General features: G+C 38.3%; 1 protein-coding gene across 1 annotated transcript in view; it reads right to left on the bottom strand.

Annotated features, from left to right (window-relative positions):
- PIEZO2 (piezo type mechanosensitive ion channel component 2) overlaps nt 1-14,342 on the bottom strand; it is a gene marked incomplete at its 5' end in the record, with an annotated part of 88,899 nt that extends 74,557 nt beyond the window's left edge. Inside the window, 7 exons of the mRNA XM_029085771.1 lie at nt 2,621-2,853; nt 3,199-3,231; nt 7,131-7,172; nt 10,590-10,763; nt 11,493-11,641; nt 12,290-12,546; nt 14,219-14,342. Of these exons, the coding sequence (XP_028941604.1) occupies nt 2,621-2,853; nt 3,199-3,231; nt 7,131-7,172; nt 10,590-10,763; nt 11,493-11,641; nt 12,290-12,546; nt 14,219-14,342 (1,012 nt within the window). The remainder of the gene's footprint in view (nt 1-2,620; nt 2,854-3,198; nt 3,232-7,130; nt 7,173-10,589; nt 10,764-11,492; nt 11,642-12,289; nt 12,547-14,218) is intronic.
- Nucleotides 14,343-16,377: the final 2,035 nt, after the last annotated feature.

Below are 16,377 nucleotides of genomic sequence, written 5' to 3'. Positions count from 1 at the left end.
TCCCTTCTGATCCACATTCACTGAAAGGATTTCCCACTTCAAAAGTGGTGATGGTAGCTTGCCTTGCCAATTCTGCTTTTATTCCTCTCTAGCAGAGCCCTTCTTAGGCTCTATTTTCCACTGGTATCTTTGAATCTAAGCTTAGGGATCCCATCCGGAGACTAGATCTGAGACACTTCGTCCCTGGCTCTCTCCATCTCAAAAAGAATAGGATTTTGTTTGATGTTTGGAAGCTATGGAACCAGCCTTTTTTCAGAAAGCACAGACTAATACTATTCAGAAAGCTTTTCAGCCAACCTGGAAGATATCCATGTACACTAGGAGTAGGATTCTTGCCACATGGGTTTAGATAGCTATACTATAGAAGTCTTCATATGTCAAAGTTATCTGGCCTGCCTTGCAAACAGCACAGCCTTCTAGAGTGTGATTTGTGCCATCCCAGGACAGACATCTAAAACAGGCAAGGCAAACTGTAGTCCAGTTGAATATTTCTCTCAGTTGAAAGGGAAGCTTTAGCAAGTTAAGATCCTGAGTTTGAGTGAAAGTATCCCTTTGCAGACAGTATTTTGCTAAAAAAGCCATCCTCCTAAATAATACCTCAGTGAGCAAGCATCTATTACATATGTGTATATATGGCAAAACATATGCTGAAGAGTGCTCTCTAAGTGCCATCATTGCTTGTGGGCTGGCTATACAATGGTTTCACCATGCTGGTATATATTAGTATAAAGTCTTTACACTGTACTAGGGGTTTCAGTAGCACTTTGGAGATTAGGAAGGATTCTTCATGTTATGAGAACAGTGTTACTGTTAACATCAGAGATGGAAACAGTCACAAGTGACACCAAAACAGATCCCTGTCTAAATTGGTAAAAATGCAAAGGAGTTACCAGCTTCTGTATGTAATTATTTCAACTTATCTGGTTATTTGACATATAAAACAAACCAAGATGTTTTTTCTGTGCATATTTCTGTGAAGAACACATGCGTACTTGTGTGAAAAAGAAGACCTTTGGAATACCTGACAACCAGATTCCTTTTTTTTTTCTCTTCTGCCCTTTTTCTCCAACCACAACTTAGAAAATCCTAATAAAAATGCCAAGTGACGTAAATTCCATAAGTACATAGTTAAAACTGACAAATTAATTAAGGTAGAGAACTCTAATTGTACATGTGTACTTTTATAGGTGCAATGAGTGTATTTAAGGAAATTACTTATAGAATTAGATGTTCTCACTCATTCTTTCATTGCGTTTATTTTAATTTGCAGTGTTGCCACCATGCAAGGTATATACAGATAGCACCAGTTAAGTGGAGCATGCAGATGAGGTACTGCAGCAAGCTCTGGCTAGCATGTCCAGGCACTACATGCACAGGGGATGAAGTATTTGCCTGACTGCATCCATTGAAAAATTGTATACCACTGTGTAATAAAGTTTGCACATGTGAACATGTTAAAATAATGTCAAAAATCCAGCCACATGGTTATATAAAAAAATGATATAACTTTTTGGAAGAAATAAATGCATGTAGAGCTTAAAGTCGGATCACATATGGCAAACAGCACCTCGTGCTGTTGCCAAGCCCCACTCATTGTGGTGCAGAAGGGGCCCCAGGGAGAAGGCTGCAGCTCTCCACTTCCCTGCTTGTATGTGTCACTGCACAGGGTAACCTCCAACAGCTGGACTCTGTCCCCAAGCCCTTCCAGCATGGAGGGAGGGCCAGAGTGCAACAAACTCATCACCCCTCATAGACCACATTAGAGTTGGCCAAGAACAGTTTCCATGGCCCATGAACATCTCTGTGAGGGAAGACATCCCAGCCAGGAAAGGTAAGTAGTTTTAGCTCAGCCTACCTAGGGCAGCTAAGCCAGATGTGCTGCCACTTTGCCTTGAAAAAGACCCTGTCCCTATTTATGTGTCATAGTCCTGTGAATATTGGCATGATCAACTAAATCTGTGGTAAGGCCATTTCCAAACAATATAGCTTCCTTGGGTGATAAATGCCCTTCCCTGGTTTTCACTCATGGCTCATATTCCAAACCGCGTTATGGAAATAATTCATGTTAGGAGTTTATCCTAGCAATATCAGGGATGACATCACCTGTCTTACCCATGTCTGTCCTTAAGCATTTTTATGCTCGTCTGGCATCAATTACACATTCCATATTCTGAAGTGAAAAATATGACACTAATGTGCACATGAATAATGAAGCAAAGCCATTGGGACTTCTGGAGTGGAGTGCCTTGAAAGCATGCAATATCAGAGATTAAATATGTATGTGTATTTCCTTTATTATAAAGATATTTAATTCCAAAGGAGTTCTTAGGATTTGAGGTAACCTCCTATTAATCCAACCCAGACAACCTAGAAGGGTTTCTTTTTGCTTTTAATCCTCGCAACATCCTACAGAAACAGTATGATTTTTCCCTAGAAGACAGTGTAACCTGTTGAATAATTGACAAGTAGCCATCTGCTCAGTTCAGGCTCTTTTGGCAAAGACTGTAAAATTAGAAGGAAAACCTGATGATTGAAGTGAGCAGGGATGACCAAGAATGAACGATCTGTTGCCACTGCTAACTAAGGCTGAGGAAGGCAATTTATAATCTGCAGAGCTTACCTGTAGTTTCTTCTTCCTCTGATTCATTATCTTCATCATCATCATCTTCCTTGTCCTCATCTTCTTTTTCTTCTTCTTTTCCTTTTTCGACCCTCCCTTTCCCTCCCTCCCCCTCTGGCTCTTCCATTCTTTTCTCACCAGCCTCTTCTAGCATTTTATCCTCTTCCTTTTCTCTGCTGGCTGTTAAATTCATCATAGTTATGTCAGGCAGGCTTCCATCTTGGTGTACCAGTCTGTTGGTAAATAGTAGCATGTCAGTAAACTGAGCAGAAATCACATTGTAGTCTATTTCTTTTTCAAGATGTGTAATCAGAAAAAATAAACCATTCATGGAAGATGCCTTGGAAGTGGAAAAGTTAATGATTCTGGTACTTTCTCCAAACACACACTGCAAATTGAGCTGGAATGTATTAGTAACTACTTATCACTCAGATACTAATGGTTAGTTAGTAATGAGTGGTATTGACACTTAAACTTGACATTTTCCCCACTGGAGAAAATGGTCAGAGTTTAAGATGCAGAAGCATGAAATGACATTGTTTAAGAGGAAACATTTCATGACTTCATAGGGGACTTACTCATTTTGGTGGTTTGGTATTTTTTTCTTGAGGCTGCTCAAAGTAATTGGAACAGAAAGAAAAAGGGAGATGAGAACAGAGGGGTTACAGAAGAAGGTCACTGACAAATATGTCATGCTACATCAAAAGTCATAAAGCATTCTACTACTCCATCTGCAGAAGCCTGATGCCAAGAGCATGCCATCATGACATTCACAGGGTGCTTCTATAAAGAAACACGGAATTGCAGCACAGATGGAAAGGGGGCAAGATATTTACACCAGTGCTAAACATGGTCAGTGCTGTACCATACTGTCAGTAAATGCACCTGAATCATCACAAGTATCTGACCGATTACTGTAAATACATTTCCACCTTCTTCCAATTGAAAGATGCAGCTGGGAAGACAAGGAATTTGCAAGTATTCTTCCAGCAACAGGCTTGAGAACAAATAAAAGTAAAAATTCCATGGCTGTGGCTTCAGTATATTTTATCATGTCTGTCTTTGATAATGCCATACATTCTCTCTCTTTTCTGCATCTCACAGATAATTTTATTTAAATTTATAACTGTATTTTACTAAATACATTAGTAATTTTCAGACTACCAAAACTGAGATACATGAAAACGGTATTTTTGTATTGCCATGGTGCCAATTTTATATGAGATTTATTCAGCACATATATTTTATTTATCGAGAAAAGACACATTATCTTATGGCTTCAGATATGAATCTGATTTAACCATCTGATCACTAAAAAATAACAGCATAGGTTAAGCAGTTAATGAGAAAAACAAACAGAATTATTTTTCCAATATTTGTGAGTTGCAGTTTCTTCAAGATGAAAATTTTGGTGTCTCAAATGAAGGAAAAGATACAGAAACTTGATTAAAAAATCCTGAAGTAGTAATATCATAACAGTTACCAAAAAGCAGAAAAAATGGCTTAAAAGTAGAAGTTTAACATGACAGTCAAGCACAAAATAATCTCACTGAATAAATACATTCATTACAATGATTACTAAAATCCCCTATCATGGATTGGGCTATGAACACTCAGGTTCAGATAACAATCTGAAAATCTTTTATACTTAATAATATATTCAGTAGCTTTTACTACAGAAAATCAGGCTTTTTGTCTGATATACTTTATTTTCATATTTAAGCTAGCGTATATACTAAAAGGATATTTGAATCTCTGTAAAATGACTAAACAATAATATTCCCTAAAATAATCTAACTTTGCATATCTACCTAAAAGTCTAATAATGTACCAACAGGAGGGTCAAATATAAAGAAGAGAGAATGAATTTTCAATTGAGTTCAAATGTTAGGGAGATCCTCAGTTACCATAAATCATCACAGCCCATTTAAAAGGCAATGTCCCATGAAATGAAAGTGTCCATATAATCAGACAAGTTTTGCACACATGCAATTGAATTGATTTTAATAAGGTATCTTCCCAAGTGACTTTTATAATGGCAAAATCTACATCTGCACTGGTGTAAATCAAGGACTTAATGACTTACCTCAGTGCAAACTGGACAGAAACACAGTAACCCTATAGCATTTTGTATGAGAGAGCTCATCTTTCTCATATTCATATAACTCCTATTCGTATCCAGGAGATCCAGAAGGTGATGGGGTTATAAAGATAGGTACATGCAATATATATATACATATCTGATAAAGCATCAGTATAAGCTTAGTTCTCAGTATGTCGGCATTTAATTCTACTGACATCATTAGTCTCGAGCACAGGACTGTGTGCTCAGGCAATCCAAGGCCTGACCACCATTCAAAAAATTAGTCCACTTGGAATCTTTCTTCCCAAACCTCCTCATTTACTGGTAGGGTCATTATTCCATCTATTTATTTATATATTTATTTATTTCCCAGTACAAGATCACATGATACCATGTAACAGACAACACTGAGCTATTAGGATATAAAAACTGCACTAGTTTAAAATATCTAAGACAAGCTACCCATACAGGCTTCACAGCTAGTCAGGTATAACTTCAAGTTGAAAAGCACATATTAGTGGGAAATTATCAGAAATAACACACAGGTATAGTGTCGGATACTTAGGAAGAGAAATAACTAATTAATAATGCAGACAATGAGCCTTGAAGGTACAGTCACAAATGCTTTTAACTGAGCATTTCTTACCCTCAAATCCATTAAACAGGGTTTCAATAACGAGAAGTATACTAGTAGGTACAGTTTTAGGCACCAAAGCAATTTCAGAGGCACTATAATTAGGTATGTGCCCCAGGTCCTTGCTGGACTCCCAGTACTTTCATCTATTTGTAATTTGCTAGAGGAGACTAATAACTTAACTGGATGCATTATGAAGCATCTTTTGCCTTTGGTATTTTTTGCAATCAGTTTATGAATTGCTTGAAACTTTCTGTCCCAAAACAATTTCTCAAGTACCTGTCACACACAGGCTTAATAACAGAAATCTTTCTGCTCTGCAGAACGTTAGCAACTCATCTCCTGAATATCCAGCATGCAAGATTCAAACTGAGCACGCAGCGCCGTACCTTTACTGGCAGGACCCTGAGTGCTTTCCCTGCCCTTGCAGGGGTTTTTGCTGCCTGCATCCAAGGCCAGCTGGCTGGTATGTGTGGCCAAGCCTCAGGACAGGGTGTCCTTCTCCTTCCTTTGGGAGCTGCTTTCATGCTGAGGCTCTTGTCCCTACATCATGGCTGCATTGCAGCTGTCTCTGTGCCTGCTCCCATGCCTCTCTGACCTTAAGCTTGACACACAGACTGACTCCATGTCTTCACCTCTGATCTGGATCATGTCTATGGACTGGTTGTGAGCTCCTCAGGATGTGGCTGACCCTTGTTACCATCTCTGGATCTGTTTCTCACCCTCAGTTACTGGTTCCCATTCCTGACTCATTGTGGAAGAGAGCCCGCCCTTGCTTCCTGGTCATGACCTTCAGTTCACAGCTTGCCTGCCCTCACTGAGCTGCCTGCCCTCACTACTCCCTGACACATGGGCTTCCTAAAGACCTGGTTTCCAGCTCTGGTGAACTTTAAAGAACCCTAGCCTAAACTATGTGATGACATTTGAAGGGCGAACGTGAACATTACACATAAATTAACTTTTTGTTAAAGCAGGTAGTCACAAATATCTAAACAAGGGATTTTCTCATCTTTTCTGTTTATATTCAGTAGCTACAACAAACACAGAAGTTCTTCTAATCTCAGAGCTGATTAAACAAAAGCCCACATTTACTCCAGTCAAATGTTTTGAAAGAAATCTACTTTATGGAACCATTTTCAAGATGCCATTTAGAAAGGGATGATGATGATGGCAATATGGGCTTTTGTAGTTTGGATTTTGCAGCACCCAACCCATCTTATGAATTAACATCCTTAGCATCCAGTGGTTTCAGTGTACTGCATGTTCCATTTCTATCTCTGAAACAGGAAATCTCAGTCTGTACAAACTCGTAATATATACTGAACATTTAATTGACCTGGTTCTCAAATTCCCTTTCTTAGGTGCTTGTGAAGCAGATGGGGATGTGTGTCTCTGTGTGTCTGTGTGTGTATGTGTGCACATGCAAGCATGCACTTTTCCATGCACAAACAAAGGGTAGATAAACGAGCCTCCTCAACCAAGTCTGTTGTCTGCAGCCAATTACAAATAGCACCAATTATTCCTGTATTGAGGAATGGGCAAAGTTTAACAGAAGAATTCCCAGCTGGAAGATGAACTCACAGTGTATACATATGCAGGAGACATGTATTAACTGCTTCACCAGCTTTAGGAGACTACAATACCTGAACAATCTCTCCCTGCTTACTTCACAGTACTGTGCAGCAAGAATATACTTGTTTTAAGGCAACTAAGAAGTTAACAAGTTAATTAAGAATTAAAAAAAAAGTTAAGGTATATTTGTTTTAAAGGAAAGGAAGAGCTGAAGTACCCACCTATTAATTATTAGGTAAACACGACCATTGACTTTGGCATGACTATGAGGTGGGAGATGAAAGCACAAGAATGTGTGAGATGAAAATGGGAAATGAATTAGAGAGAGAGAGAAAAGGAAGACGTTAAATAGGAATGAATGCAGTTTCCTGTCTACCAAGAGAGAGAAACATTGTCATAACAAAGCACAATCTGAAAGCTTAACATACATCGTGCAGTGAGAAGTCTAGGAAGCTTACAAATGTAATACATAGACATTTAGACCATATGCAACTCCAGTTAGAACTCCAGGTTCTTTTCATAGCCTCCAAAATGTAAGAACAGCCTCTACTGCTTTATCTCAAGTAAGCCACAGAATATTCGGCATATTTTTAAAAACAGCCACTTTGCTTCTTTTTTTTACTTAAAGATTATTATGGAGTATCCTACCATAGAAATTAGATGCCTCACAGCCTTTATCTCTGCCATATCATAATTCATGGTGCAGCAAGGAAATGGGCTTGGGAAGTCCTAATCAGAGAATTTTTCTTTTTCTTGCAGATGTAAAGTTGACCTTTATAAATCACCTTTATAAACAGTGAGAAGTACCTCACTCTGCCAGTTCCAGTGTGCCAGTTTATGTCCCCTCCATTTGCAGGTGGCAAAGCGTCACTCAGTCTGCAAACCTTCCTCATGTGAAGCAGCATCTTAATACATGAACAGTCTCAGCAATTTTAACAGGACTCTTCAGTTAGACACAAACATAATAACATAATCATACATAGCCATTCAAGGGCAGATGGAGGGACAGGAACTGTTTTCCCTGTTATTTTCATGACTAGCTCTTACCTGCTGTGGTTGTTTTAACAAGTTCGCTATTAACAAGAATTGAGTTCTGTCTGCTTGCTCAAAATTAAGGTTCAGTTTCTTTATTTAAAATTTTTTGTTCTTTGCAAAAGAAGCAGCGTAAAAGCAGTTTTGAAAGGTAAACTAGCTGTTGAATGAATGCTACTGTTTTCAAAGCAAAAGGGAAAAGGAAGTTTTAGTGGTTTTGTAAGAAAATTGCACATATACACGTGTCTTTTATCTGTGTTTTAATTGTCTCTGCAACTTATTTCTATTGCTACTATTGTTGTTAAGCTGGAGCTGATTGTCATGCTAGTTCTTATCCAGCTTTATTCATCATCAATACAAACATTGGCTGAGTTCTCATCTTGAAGCACTGAGCTATAAAGTCAGCTGATGCTCAGTACTGATTTATCACATCAAGAGGGGAGAAAACAGCTGGATCTTCATATGTCAGTCATTGTTTATGGTAATAGAAACCAGAAAAAGTGTTTTGATTTGGCTATGGGACACACTTGTGAATGTTTCTGAGGAGGAACAAATGATATACATGATAGCTGTGATTCTGAAGTACTGCAAAATGGCAAGTGTAGAACATACACCACATTTAAGAGTTAAAAATATTGAGCTACTTATCTGACAGCTCAATACAATCTAGTACACATTTAGACTTTAAAAAATACCAATATAGTAGCAAAGCAAAAAAGCTATGATGTCACATGATCCTCTTCATCTTCCATTTTACTTCAGCAAAAAGCCTGGTGTGACAACAAATGTCTGCTTTCAGCACCCTATCTCAAGGCTACTTCTGGCAAAAATGTCACTGACTACTGATAAAATCTATATCCTACAAACATCTTCTCTGATACTAGTCTTTTATTCATTTTTTTTTTCTCTCAATAGGACACTGAAAACATTTTATGTCTTTAGTATCAGTGGTTCCATCCTCTGAGAATGATGTGACTGCAGTTAGAGTGACTCTGTTCCTAACAGGATTCGGAGAGCTGTAGCTAATATTTTGTTATCTTTCATGTATAACAAAAAGATTTTTAGGTAGTGGTTTCATAGGCAAAGTGTACTGTATCACGAACCCACCTAAACTCTGGGAGTTCCTCAGGGTCTTTTTTTCCATTTTCTGCCTACTGGATTGCACAAGGAGGGAGGTGGAAGTTTTTTCATAAGTGTGGGCTACAAAAAAGCTTGTGCAGCTACTGCAAACTGTAGCTCATTCCCCCACATGCCTCAAGAACAACCCCTGTTTCATCTCAGACACCTATCTGGTCTCTGGTTCCAGGGCTTGGCTGGAACCAAGCAGGTTCACATTAGCATACAGAGATGCTAATGTGCACCTGGTACTGCACAAAAACTCTGCTATGGGCAAAGAAAGTCTGCTCATAGGCCATTTCAAAGAGCTCTTGAAACTACCATCAGATTTAGCAATTCAAGAAAAGCAAAAGGCAAAAGCATTATGCAAACAGTCATTTAAAAGTCTAAGCTAAACAAAAATTATACAATATTGTTAGGAAATTTCATCAAGTTTGATTTGTTCTGGTTTTGGCAACTTATTTAAATACAGAAACCAGAAGCATTCTATAAACGTGGAGCTTATTCACATGCACTGCCAACAGGGAACACAAACATACTTGTAACATATACCGTAAAGTCACTTCATGTTAAGTTGAATGCATTAAAACTACCTGAAATGTATTTGTAAATCTAGCAAGGCCTCAAGAAGAATTATCTTTTAAAATAAACTGCCATTATTCCATTGTGGTGTGTGGGATGTTATGCAGCTAGTCCCCAGTCACAGAAGTACAGCTGAGTTACACATAATCACTGGATAGGTAAATACTCTAAAAATAGTGTTTAAATGAATTGGTTTCTTCAAAGAATTAGAGTAAATGTTGTTGCATAATATGATACTTTGTACTATGAAATTATTTCTCTCTCATGTACTCCTGGAGTAGGCCAGATATGTTTTTATGCAGGAGAATATGGGAGAGTTAAACACAGGAAAAGTGAGGTCCCAGAATCATGAAAAAATGCTAATAAACTTCTTAATGAGATCACTAAATATCTCAAAAAGGTAGCATAGTTAAGGGTCAGTACTTCAAGGAGTGACCACACGTTTGGGATTTTTCCATTTCTGAAGTTCAGCTTTACAAAAAGGTCTAATTGTCCAATGCAAATGTGGTATTTGCCAAAGATATCCCTATCTTCATTTAGCCCTCAAAATGGACAATGAAAATCAGTAGTGACCCAAATTAAAAGCCATATTTTCTATTATGGATAGGACTTACAAAAAGGCACACATAACAATTACGCATCTAACTCCCATTAAAGGTGAAAACCAATGAGCTAAATAAATAAATAATTATTATCAGTACCTCTTACATGAACCCCAAAATAAAAAACTTTAATGTGTAGGGGAAAGTGAGAGAAGACAGATACTTTTGTTGTGGTTTGTTTAGCGGGGTGGATACTAAGGCATGTTGATTATTTTTTCTTCCTTCTTTTTAAACCAGGTAGTCTTAGCCAAAGCAAATAACATCTAATTAAAAGTGAGCATTACAAGACAGTCAGAAACAGCATTGTCATACAAACAATGAATAGCTCCATTTACTTTGTTTCTTTACCTGTAGATAGTGTTGTCCTGTTTGCTGGTTACAGCTTTTAAATCAGTAAGCTGGAGAAATCGGTCATGGAAATAGTGAAGGTGTAAGATACACGCCAGTAGGAAGGAGGTGGGGATGAAGATGCGTGTGAATAGCTCAGCCACAGAAAACTGTTTTAAGCCAAGGTCTGCTAGTCTGGAAAAAAGAGCAAGCCACTAAGTCATCTTTTCACAATCTTTTCCTTGCCATGAGATATTATAACTTCTCATTTGGGATGGGTAATAAGGGGCTGGTACTTGTTATGTATTTTTATTTCTTTAATTCTTGTTAATTAAAGAAAGCTTCATGGTGCAAATAACTTGAATTTGGACTCAATAATGTAGACTGATACTGTAAATGTACAGATCTAAATGAATTAACCCTGCCACAGATCTCTTGAACCAGATGAGTTGCCTCTGACTGAAAGTCCTGCACTGGAGATCCACTCATTGCATATCCTTTCTTACATAGGCTCCTGTTGAGAAATGCCCAACACATCATGAGGAGGAAGAAACTCAGTCCTCCTTATTATCAGGAGGGCAGGTGCACCTTCATCAGCTCCAGAAATCCTGCAAAACTACCCTTAATCTCTCCATGGATCTTAATCCTATGATCAAAGAAGTAGATAGAAGTATTGGCACTGTATTTGAAACAGGAGTGATGCCAAGGCCTTGGCAGATGGGAGAAAATACAATACACCCCTCTCATGTTCTTGATGATCTCTATTGTGACACAAATAAATCTATGGCTTCAGAGCTGAGTGCTTAAAGTCATGCCATGGGATGGTCTCATGATGTTTTTACCTCACAAGAAGGAAATGTGCTCTCAGAATATTCCACCACACTGAACTTAAAAGAAAAAATGAAATTAAATGAAAACACTTACTTGTTTTCATCCAGGCCCGTCATGTTCTTCCACAAGCCAGGGAATGATTCAAACTGGTATGTATAGATGAAGATAAGTACCAACATTGTGTAAACAACCACTGACATCCAAAAGTATTTTAAAATTCTTCTCCACCATTCATAGTGTACCTGAAAATCACATACCAATGATGTTGGAACAAGCTGAAGGCAAAGACACTGACAAAAATACTGATGACACTGTACTGGCAAACAAAGACTAAGAATACTATTTTTCCTGGCCTGAAATGAGCAACGCTTACCCAAGAGCAGCAACTGTTCTTTGAGATACAGTTTTTACTCCTGATGTATATGCACCCAAGTACAGACTTCTGTGTAAAAATGTCTGTTGGGACATGGCCAGGGACACCTTCCAACACTCAGATTCTTCACCATTAGGTGATGAAAGTCCAGGAGGACAGGGGCTACATGCTCACTGGGGTGTGGAAGCTGTGTGGATCAGCTGTCAAAAATGCTGGTGGCTATGTAAGATGTGCACAGGCCCAGAATTTTCCCACACAGGCTCGCAGTGATGTGGGGTAGAGTCCCAAAGCAGAGGTGTGTACTCTATGCACCTAATTTATGTTCACTTTGCCTGTCACTATAATCTAAAGCCAAAGGAGAATTAGTCTTAAGCCCTTCAAATGATCTTACTATGTTGTACCTAACTAAAGAACAAACACACTCTGTATGAATTCTGTTTGGAGCTACTTTATTACCAAGTTAAAGTATGAACCCTTGTACTAAACCCAAAATTTAGTTAACACAGCTCTCACTTACCTGATAGAGGGCCACACAGAAGAGGAACAGTACCATATAGATGATTTTGTACATGACAATTCTACCCTCAAAGCTGACAAAGAAGAACATGCCCCCACAGACGTAAATCCAGTACTTGATGAACATAGCCATCACCAGCTTCCCCAGGACTTTCATAATATCCTGTTCATCCTCATCATCCTCTTCCTCCTCCTCCTCCTCCTCCTCCTTTTCTTCCTCTTGTTCTTCTGCCACATCTCCCTCTTGTAACTCCTCTTCTGCAAAAGAGAGTCATATTTGGTCTCTGTCTGGTTTGGGGACTTTTAGTAAGAATTGAAACGGGTGAAAATTAAAAACTCTGCACACAGCTTAAACTTAAACCACAATATTCACATGAGACTGTATTTCTGAATTATACATGCGTCCAGAGCAGGCGAAAGAGTTTTAACTTCATATGAGCTTTAACCTACTCCTGGAGCCATATGGTGCATAGCTATACATCCTTACCAGACAGTCATCTTTACTTTGTCTAAAATGCAGGCAGTTGTTGTGGAAAATTAGAGCCTAAGGGTTGTATAATGGTTAACAGTCAAAACACTTTCCATGGTAATACCTATAGTCCCAGGCAAGAAACCTTTTAAACTGGAAAACAAAGAAACCACCTACGCCACCAGAAACCTCTCATCTTGAGTTTAACGTTTAAACAACTTTCATCTTGAGTTTGAACCTCTTATGTCGAGTTTCATCCTTTAGAGAATATTGTGGTTACCTCCAAAAACCACAAGCAAGAGAAAACATTAACATAAAACCAAACAAGCTTAAAAAATATAAATGCTTCATTAACACTGCTGTTTTTCAAAGAAACTACCACTTTTCCAGCTTATTCTGCTGTACCTGAGCCATTGCAGAAAAGATAAGCTGCTTTTGCCCTATGAAGATGTCAGGATTCCCTAGTTATGTACTTTGCGAGCCTTGCAGAGGGCAAGGTAAGTGTCCCACCAATAGCAAGTACACATAAACAAGTATCTGGATAACAGGGCTTGTCAAACTCATAGTACGTAATTGTAATGCATTTCTTCACATTAAGATAAATATTGAGACTTCACCATCAAAAGGCTTGCCCACTCCTTTTGTCCCACTTATCATCCCTCTTCTCAGACTCTTTCCTTGCTCTTGCCTTGCAAATTCTCGCAGTGTCCAGCTCTAACACTGACCAGACATTTTACTGAGACAAATACTGCAATACTCAAACAGGAAGCTACATCACTGCTTCCCAGGCTAGCTTTCTACCATTTCAGTGAGTTGAACTTGTTCAGCTCAACATCCAGAGAGACAGAAAAGAGCAAGAAAGGTTTGGAGGAACATATGCCCAGTAGCAAAAGAGAGAACAGGCCACTGAGCTGTTAGATGAGTGGAAACTAGCAGTAAATTTTGCTTTCAGGTATGCTTCTGATAGCATAAGCCCCTGCACTGAAAATATACATGCTTACTTTCCCATTGAAATTAGTAATTTAACTTCTGGTTTTGTAGAAGTGTTTATGTACAAACACAACATCCAAGGAATTTAGCAACCGACTTTTCCTATGTAAACTCTTCTTCTCCTGTGGTTAAACTTTTACAGCAATTAATCTGCTGGTTTGGTTTGGGATACAGGAGTAAACTGATTATTTGGAAGTTCCATGACTTTTCTCAAATGAGTAACTTCAATTATTTTCCTTTTTTTTTTTTTTTTTTTTTTTTCAGTTCAACATTAAGGAGAATTCTCACTTTATTTGCATTTCTGAAGTTCAAAGGTGCTTTATTTTTATATCTTGAAAGATAGCTGCACATAGATTTTGTATATCTTCCTTAGCTAATAACAGGCATCTTGTTACTTGCTTTCAGCATTACAGAAATGCAAGAACTGTAACTTCTATCATGACTGAAGGACTAAATTGGATGTGGCTTTACCTTTTTCTTCATTTTCTTCATTTCCAACTTTGACCTCAGATAAAGTAGCTTCTTTTAGCTGAAGTGCTTTTTGTTCAGTGAGGTGTTGCCTAAGCAGTAGCCAGAAAGTAATTGTGAAAAGAATCTGCAAACAAAAATCAAAACAAAAATAACAGACTAATTGTATATTCTATATCTGCTAATATAAATATAATTTTTCATAAATTTTGCATGCATTTGTTTTCTCTGTCCATCAGAAAATGGCACCAATGGCATAAGTGTTAAAGTGCATCTTTGTGGAAGTTTAGTCATTTAGGAAACATCCTGCATTAAAACCAATTTTATTTCATTTAGACTTTTCCATTGAGTGATAATTCTTCACTCTACAACTTTTCTTAAAGGTATTTACCTATATGGTTCTATTGTCTCCTGTTCTATTCAGTATTTAACTCCTGTCTTATAAGTTTAAGATAATTCTCATTATATATTGATTGGTATAATTTCCATCTGTCCATTTTTCTTCATTTTTCCCTTTTTGCAGGGAAGAAGCACAGGCAGGTGAATATTTGGGATATATCCTAAGTCTTTTGATTTAGGAGGTTTGGTACTTCAGGTGTTTAAACACAATTAATTTAAAAATTAAAAAAAAAAATATTTTAATGTCTTTAAGTTACAAAACACAGTCAATTGAATATGCCTTGCATTTGGAACAGTTACAAGATTTAAGATGGCTCATAATTTTTTGAAGAATAATTCTATGACAGCAGGATACCTTAGAAACAAATGCATCTCTTTAACAAAGACCGTATTTCTGTGTTCTGCTAAAAGCTAAATTCAACAGCTTGCAATACTGAGAAATGTCCAAAATTCAGAAAAGAGCATGATGCCTATTCATCACACACTTGATTTTATGTTCTGCAAAGTTTCCACTGATTTCAGTGGGGCAGAACAAGGGTTATTTCACTACTTTATAAGCTATAAGAATAAAATCTCAATTAGGAAACCTGTAAGAGCCAAGTATTTTGCGTAAAACAGAATGACGAGGCTAGTAGTACAACATAAAGAACTCTCCTGCTTTTCATCTAACCTGCAAGTACTTTGTGGGGGAAAGGAGAGATCCCAGGGTAGTGCCAGCTGTTTTCACTGACTCTGTGTCTAACGCTGAGCTGAAGCAGACTGTCAGCCTGTGTGAATTGTCAAAGCTTCTCCAGATACCTCTTGGAGCTCCGGCTTTTGCAACACAAACAACTGATACTGTAAAACACAGATTTATTCTGCAGGGATTGGCTCTGTCTCCTCTGCTGCCTTTACGCCTTGTTCTCTTTGGCATTTCCAGAGCCAGAGTTAGCTCTAAGAAAAGTCTTGAAGGGTTGCAGATCAACGGACTGCTTTTAGTCCACCTTTTACAGTATCCATTTGTCCAGGGTTTGGTTAGCATAGAATTAATTGTTCACAGGGAACTGGGAGGGGAGCAGCTGGGGCAGCTGACCCAAATGGGCCAAAGCGGGTATTCCATACCATATGACGTCATGCTCAGTGCTTAAACTGGGAAGTTCTGGGAAGGGGGGGGCGGGTATCAGTTACCGCAGTTTGGAAGCAGGTCAGGTGGTGCCGTTTGGTTCTGCGTATCACTTGTGTTGTATATTCTTTCATTAGTATTGTTGTTATTGTTTGGTGTTGTTTCTCTCTTCCTTACCATTCCAGTAAACTGCTCATGTCTCAACCTGTCAGGCCTGTTCATTTGTATTTTCTCCTCCCCATCCCACCAGAGGTTGGGGGGAAGAGAGCCTCTGTGGTTAAACCACCACACCATTTTATTTCCTTTTCAGACCAGGAAACACACAAATAGCATGCAGAAAATTATGCAGAAAGAATTACAGTATATTTCATTCTATTGTTCTCTTTTTGGAGATTACAGTATCCAATCTTTATTTAACTTCAATGTTTATTCAAAGGACTTTAAACTAGGAATAACGGGGAAGGACAGAGTTACTAGCAGCCTTGAGAGGGAGTGATGGACAGGACTGACAAGCAAAGGGCATGTGGGGTGATGTAAACAAAAGGAAACACATAATCAACAAAACAGGGCTTATGTGGCGTCACCTCAAGCATTTTTATGTAAGCAAGGAAATGCTTTCAAGACACCATTAGTGTCTAGTGGGGTCCCTCAAGGGTCAGTA

This window comes from Antrostomus carolinensis, unplaced genomic scaffold, assembly GCF_000700745.2.
Source record: "Antrostomus carolinensis isolate BGI_N321 unplaced genomic scaffold, ASM70074v2 scaffold12917, whole genome shotgun sequence".
NCBI classification, from domain to species: Eukaryota; Metazoa; Chordata; class Aves; order Caprimulgiformes; family Caprimulgidae; genus Antrostomus; species Antrostomus carolinensis.
The sequence above is the reverse complement of the archived record's forward strand: the minus strand, read 5'-3'. Positions and strand labels throughout refer to the sequence as shown.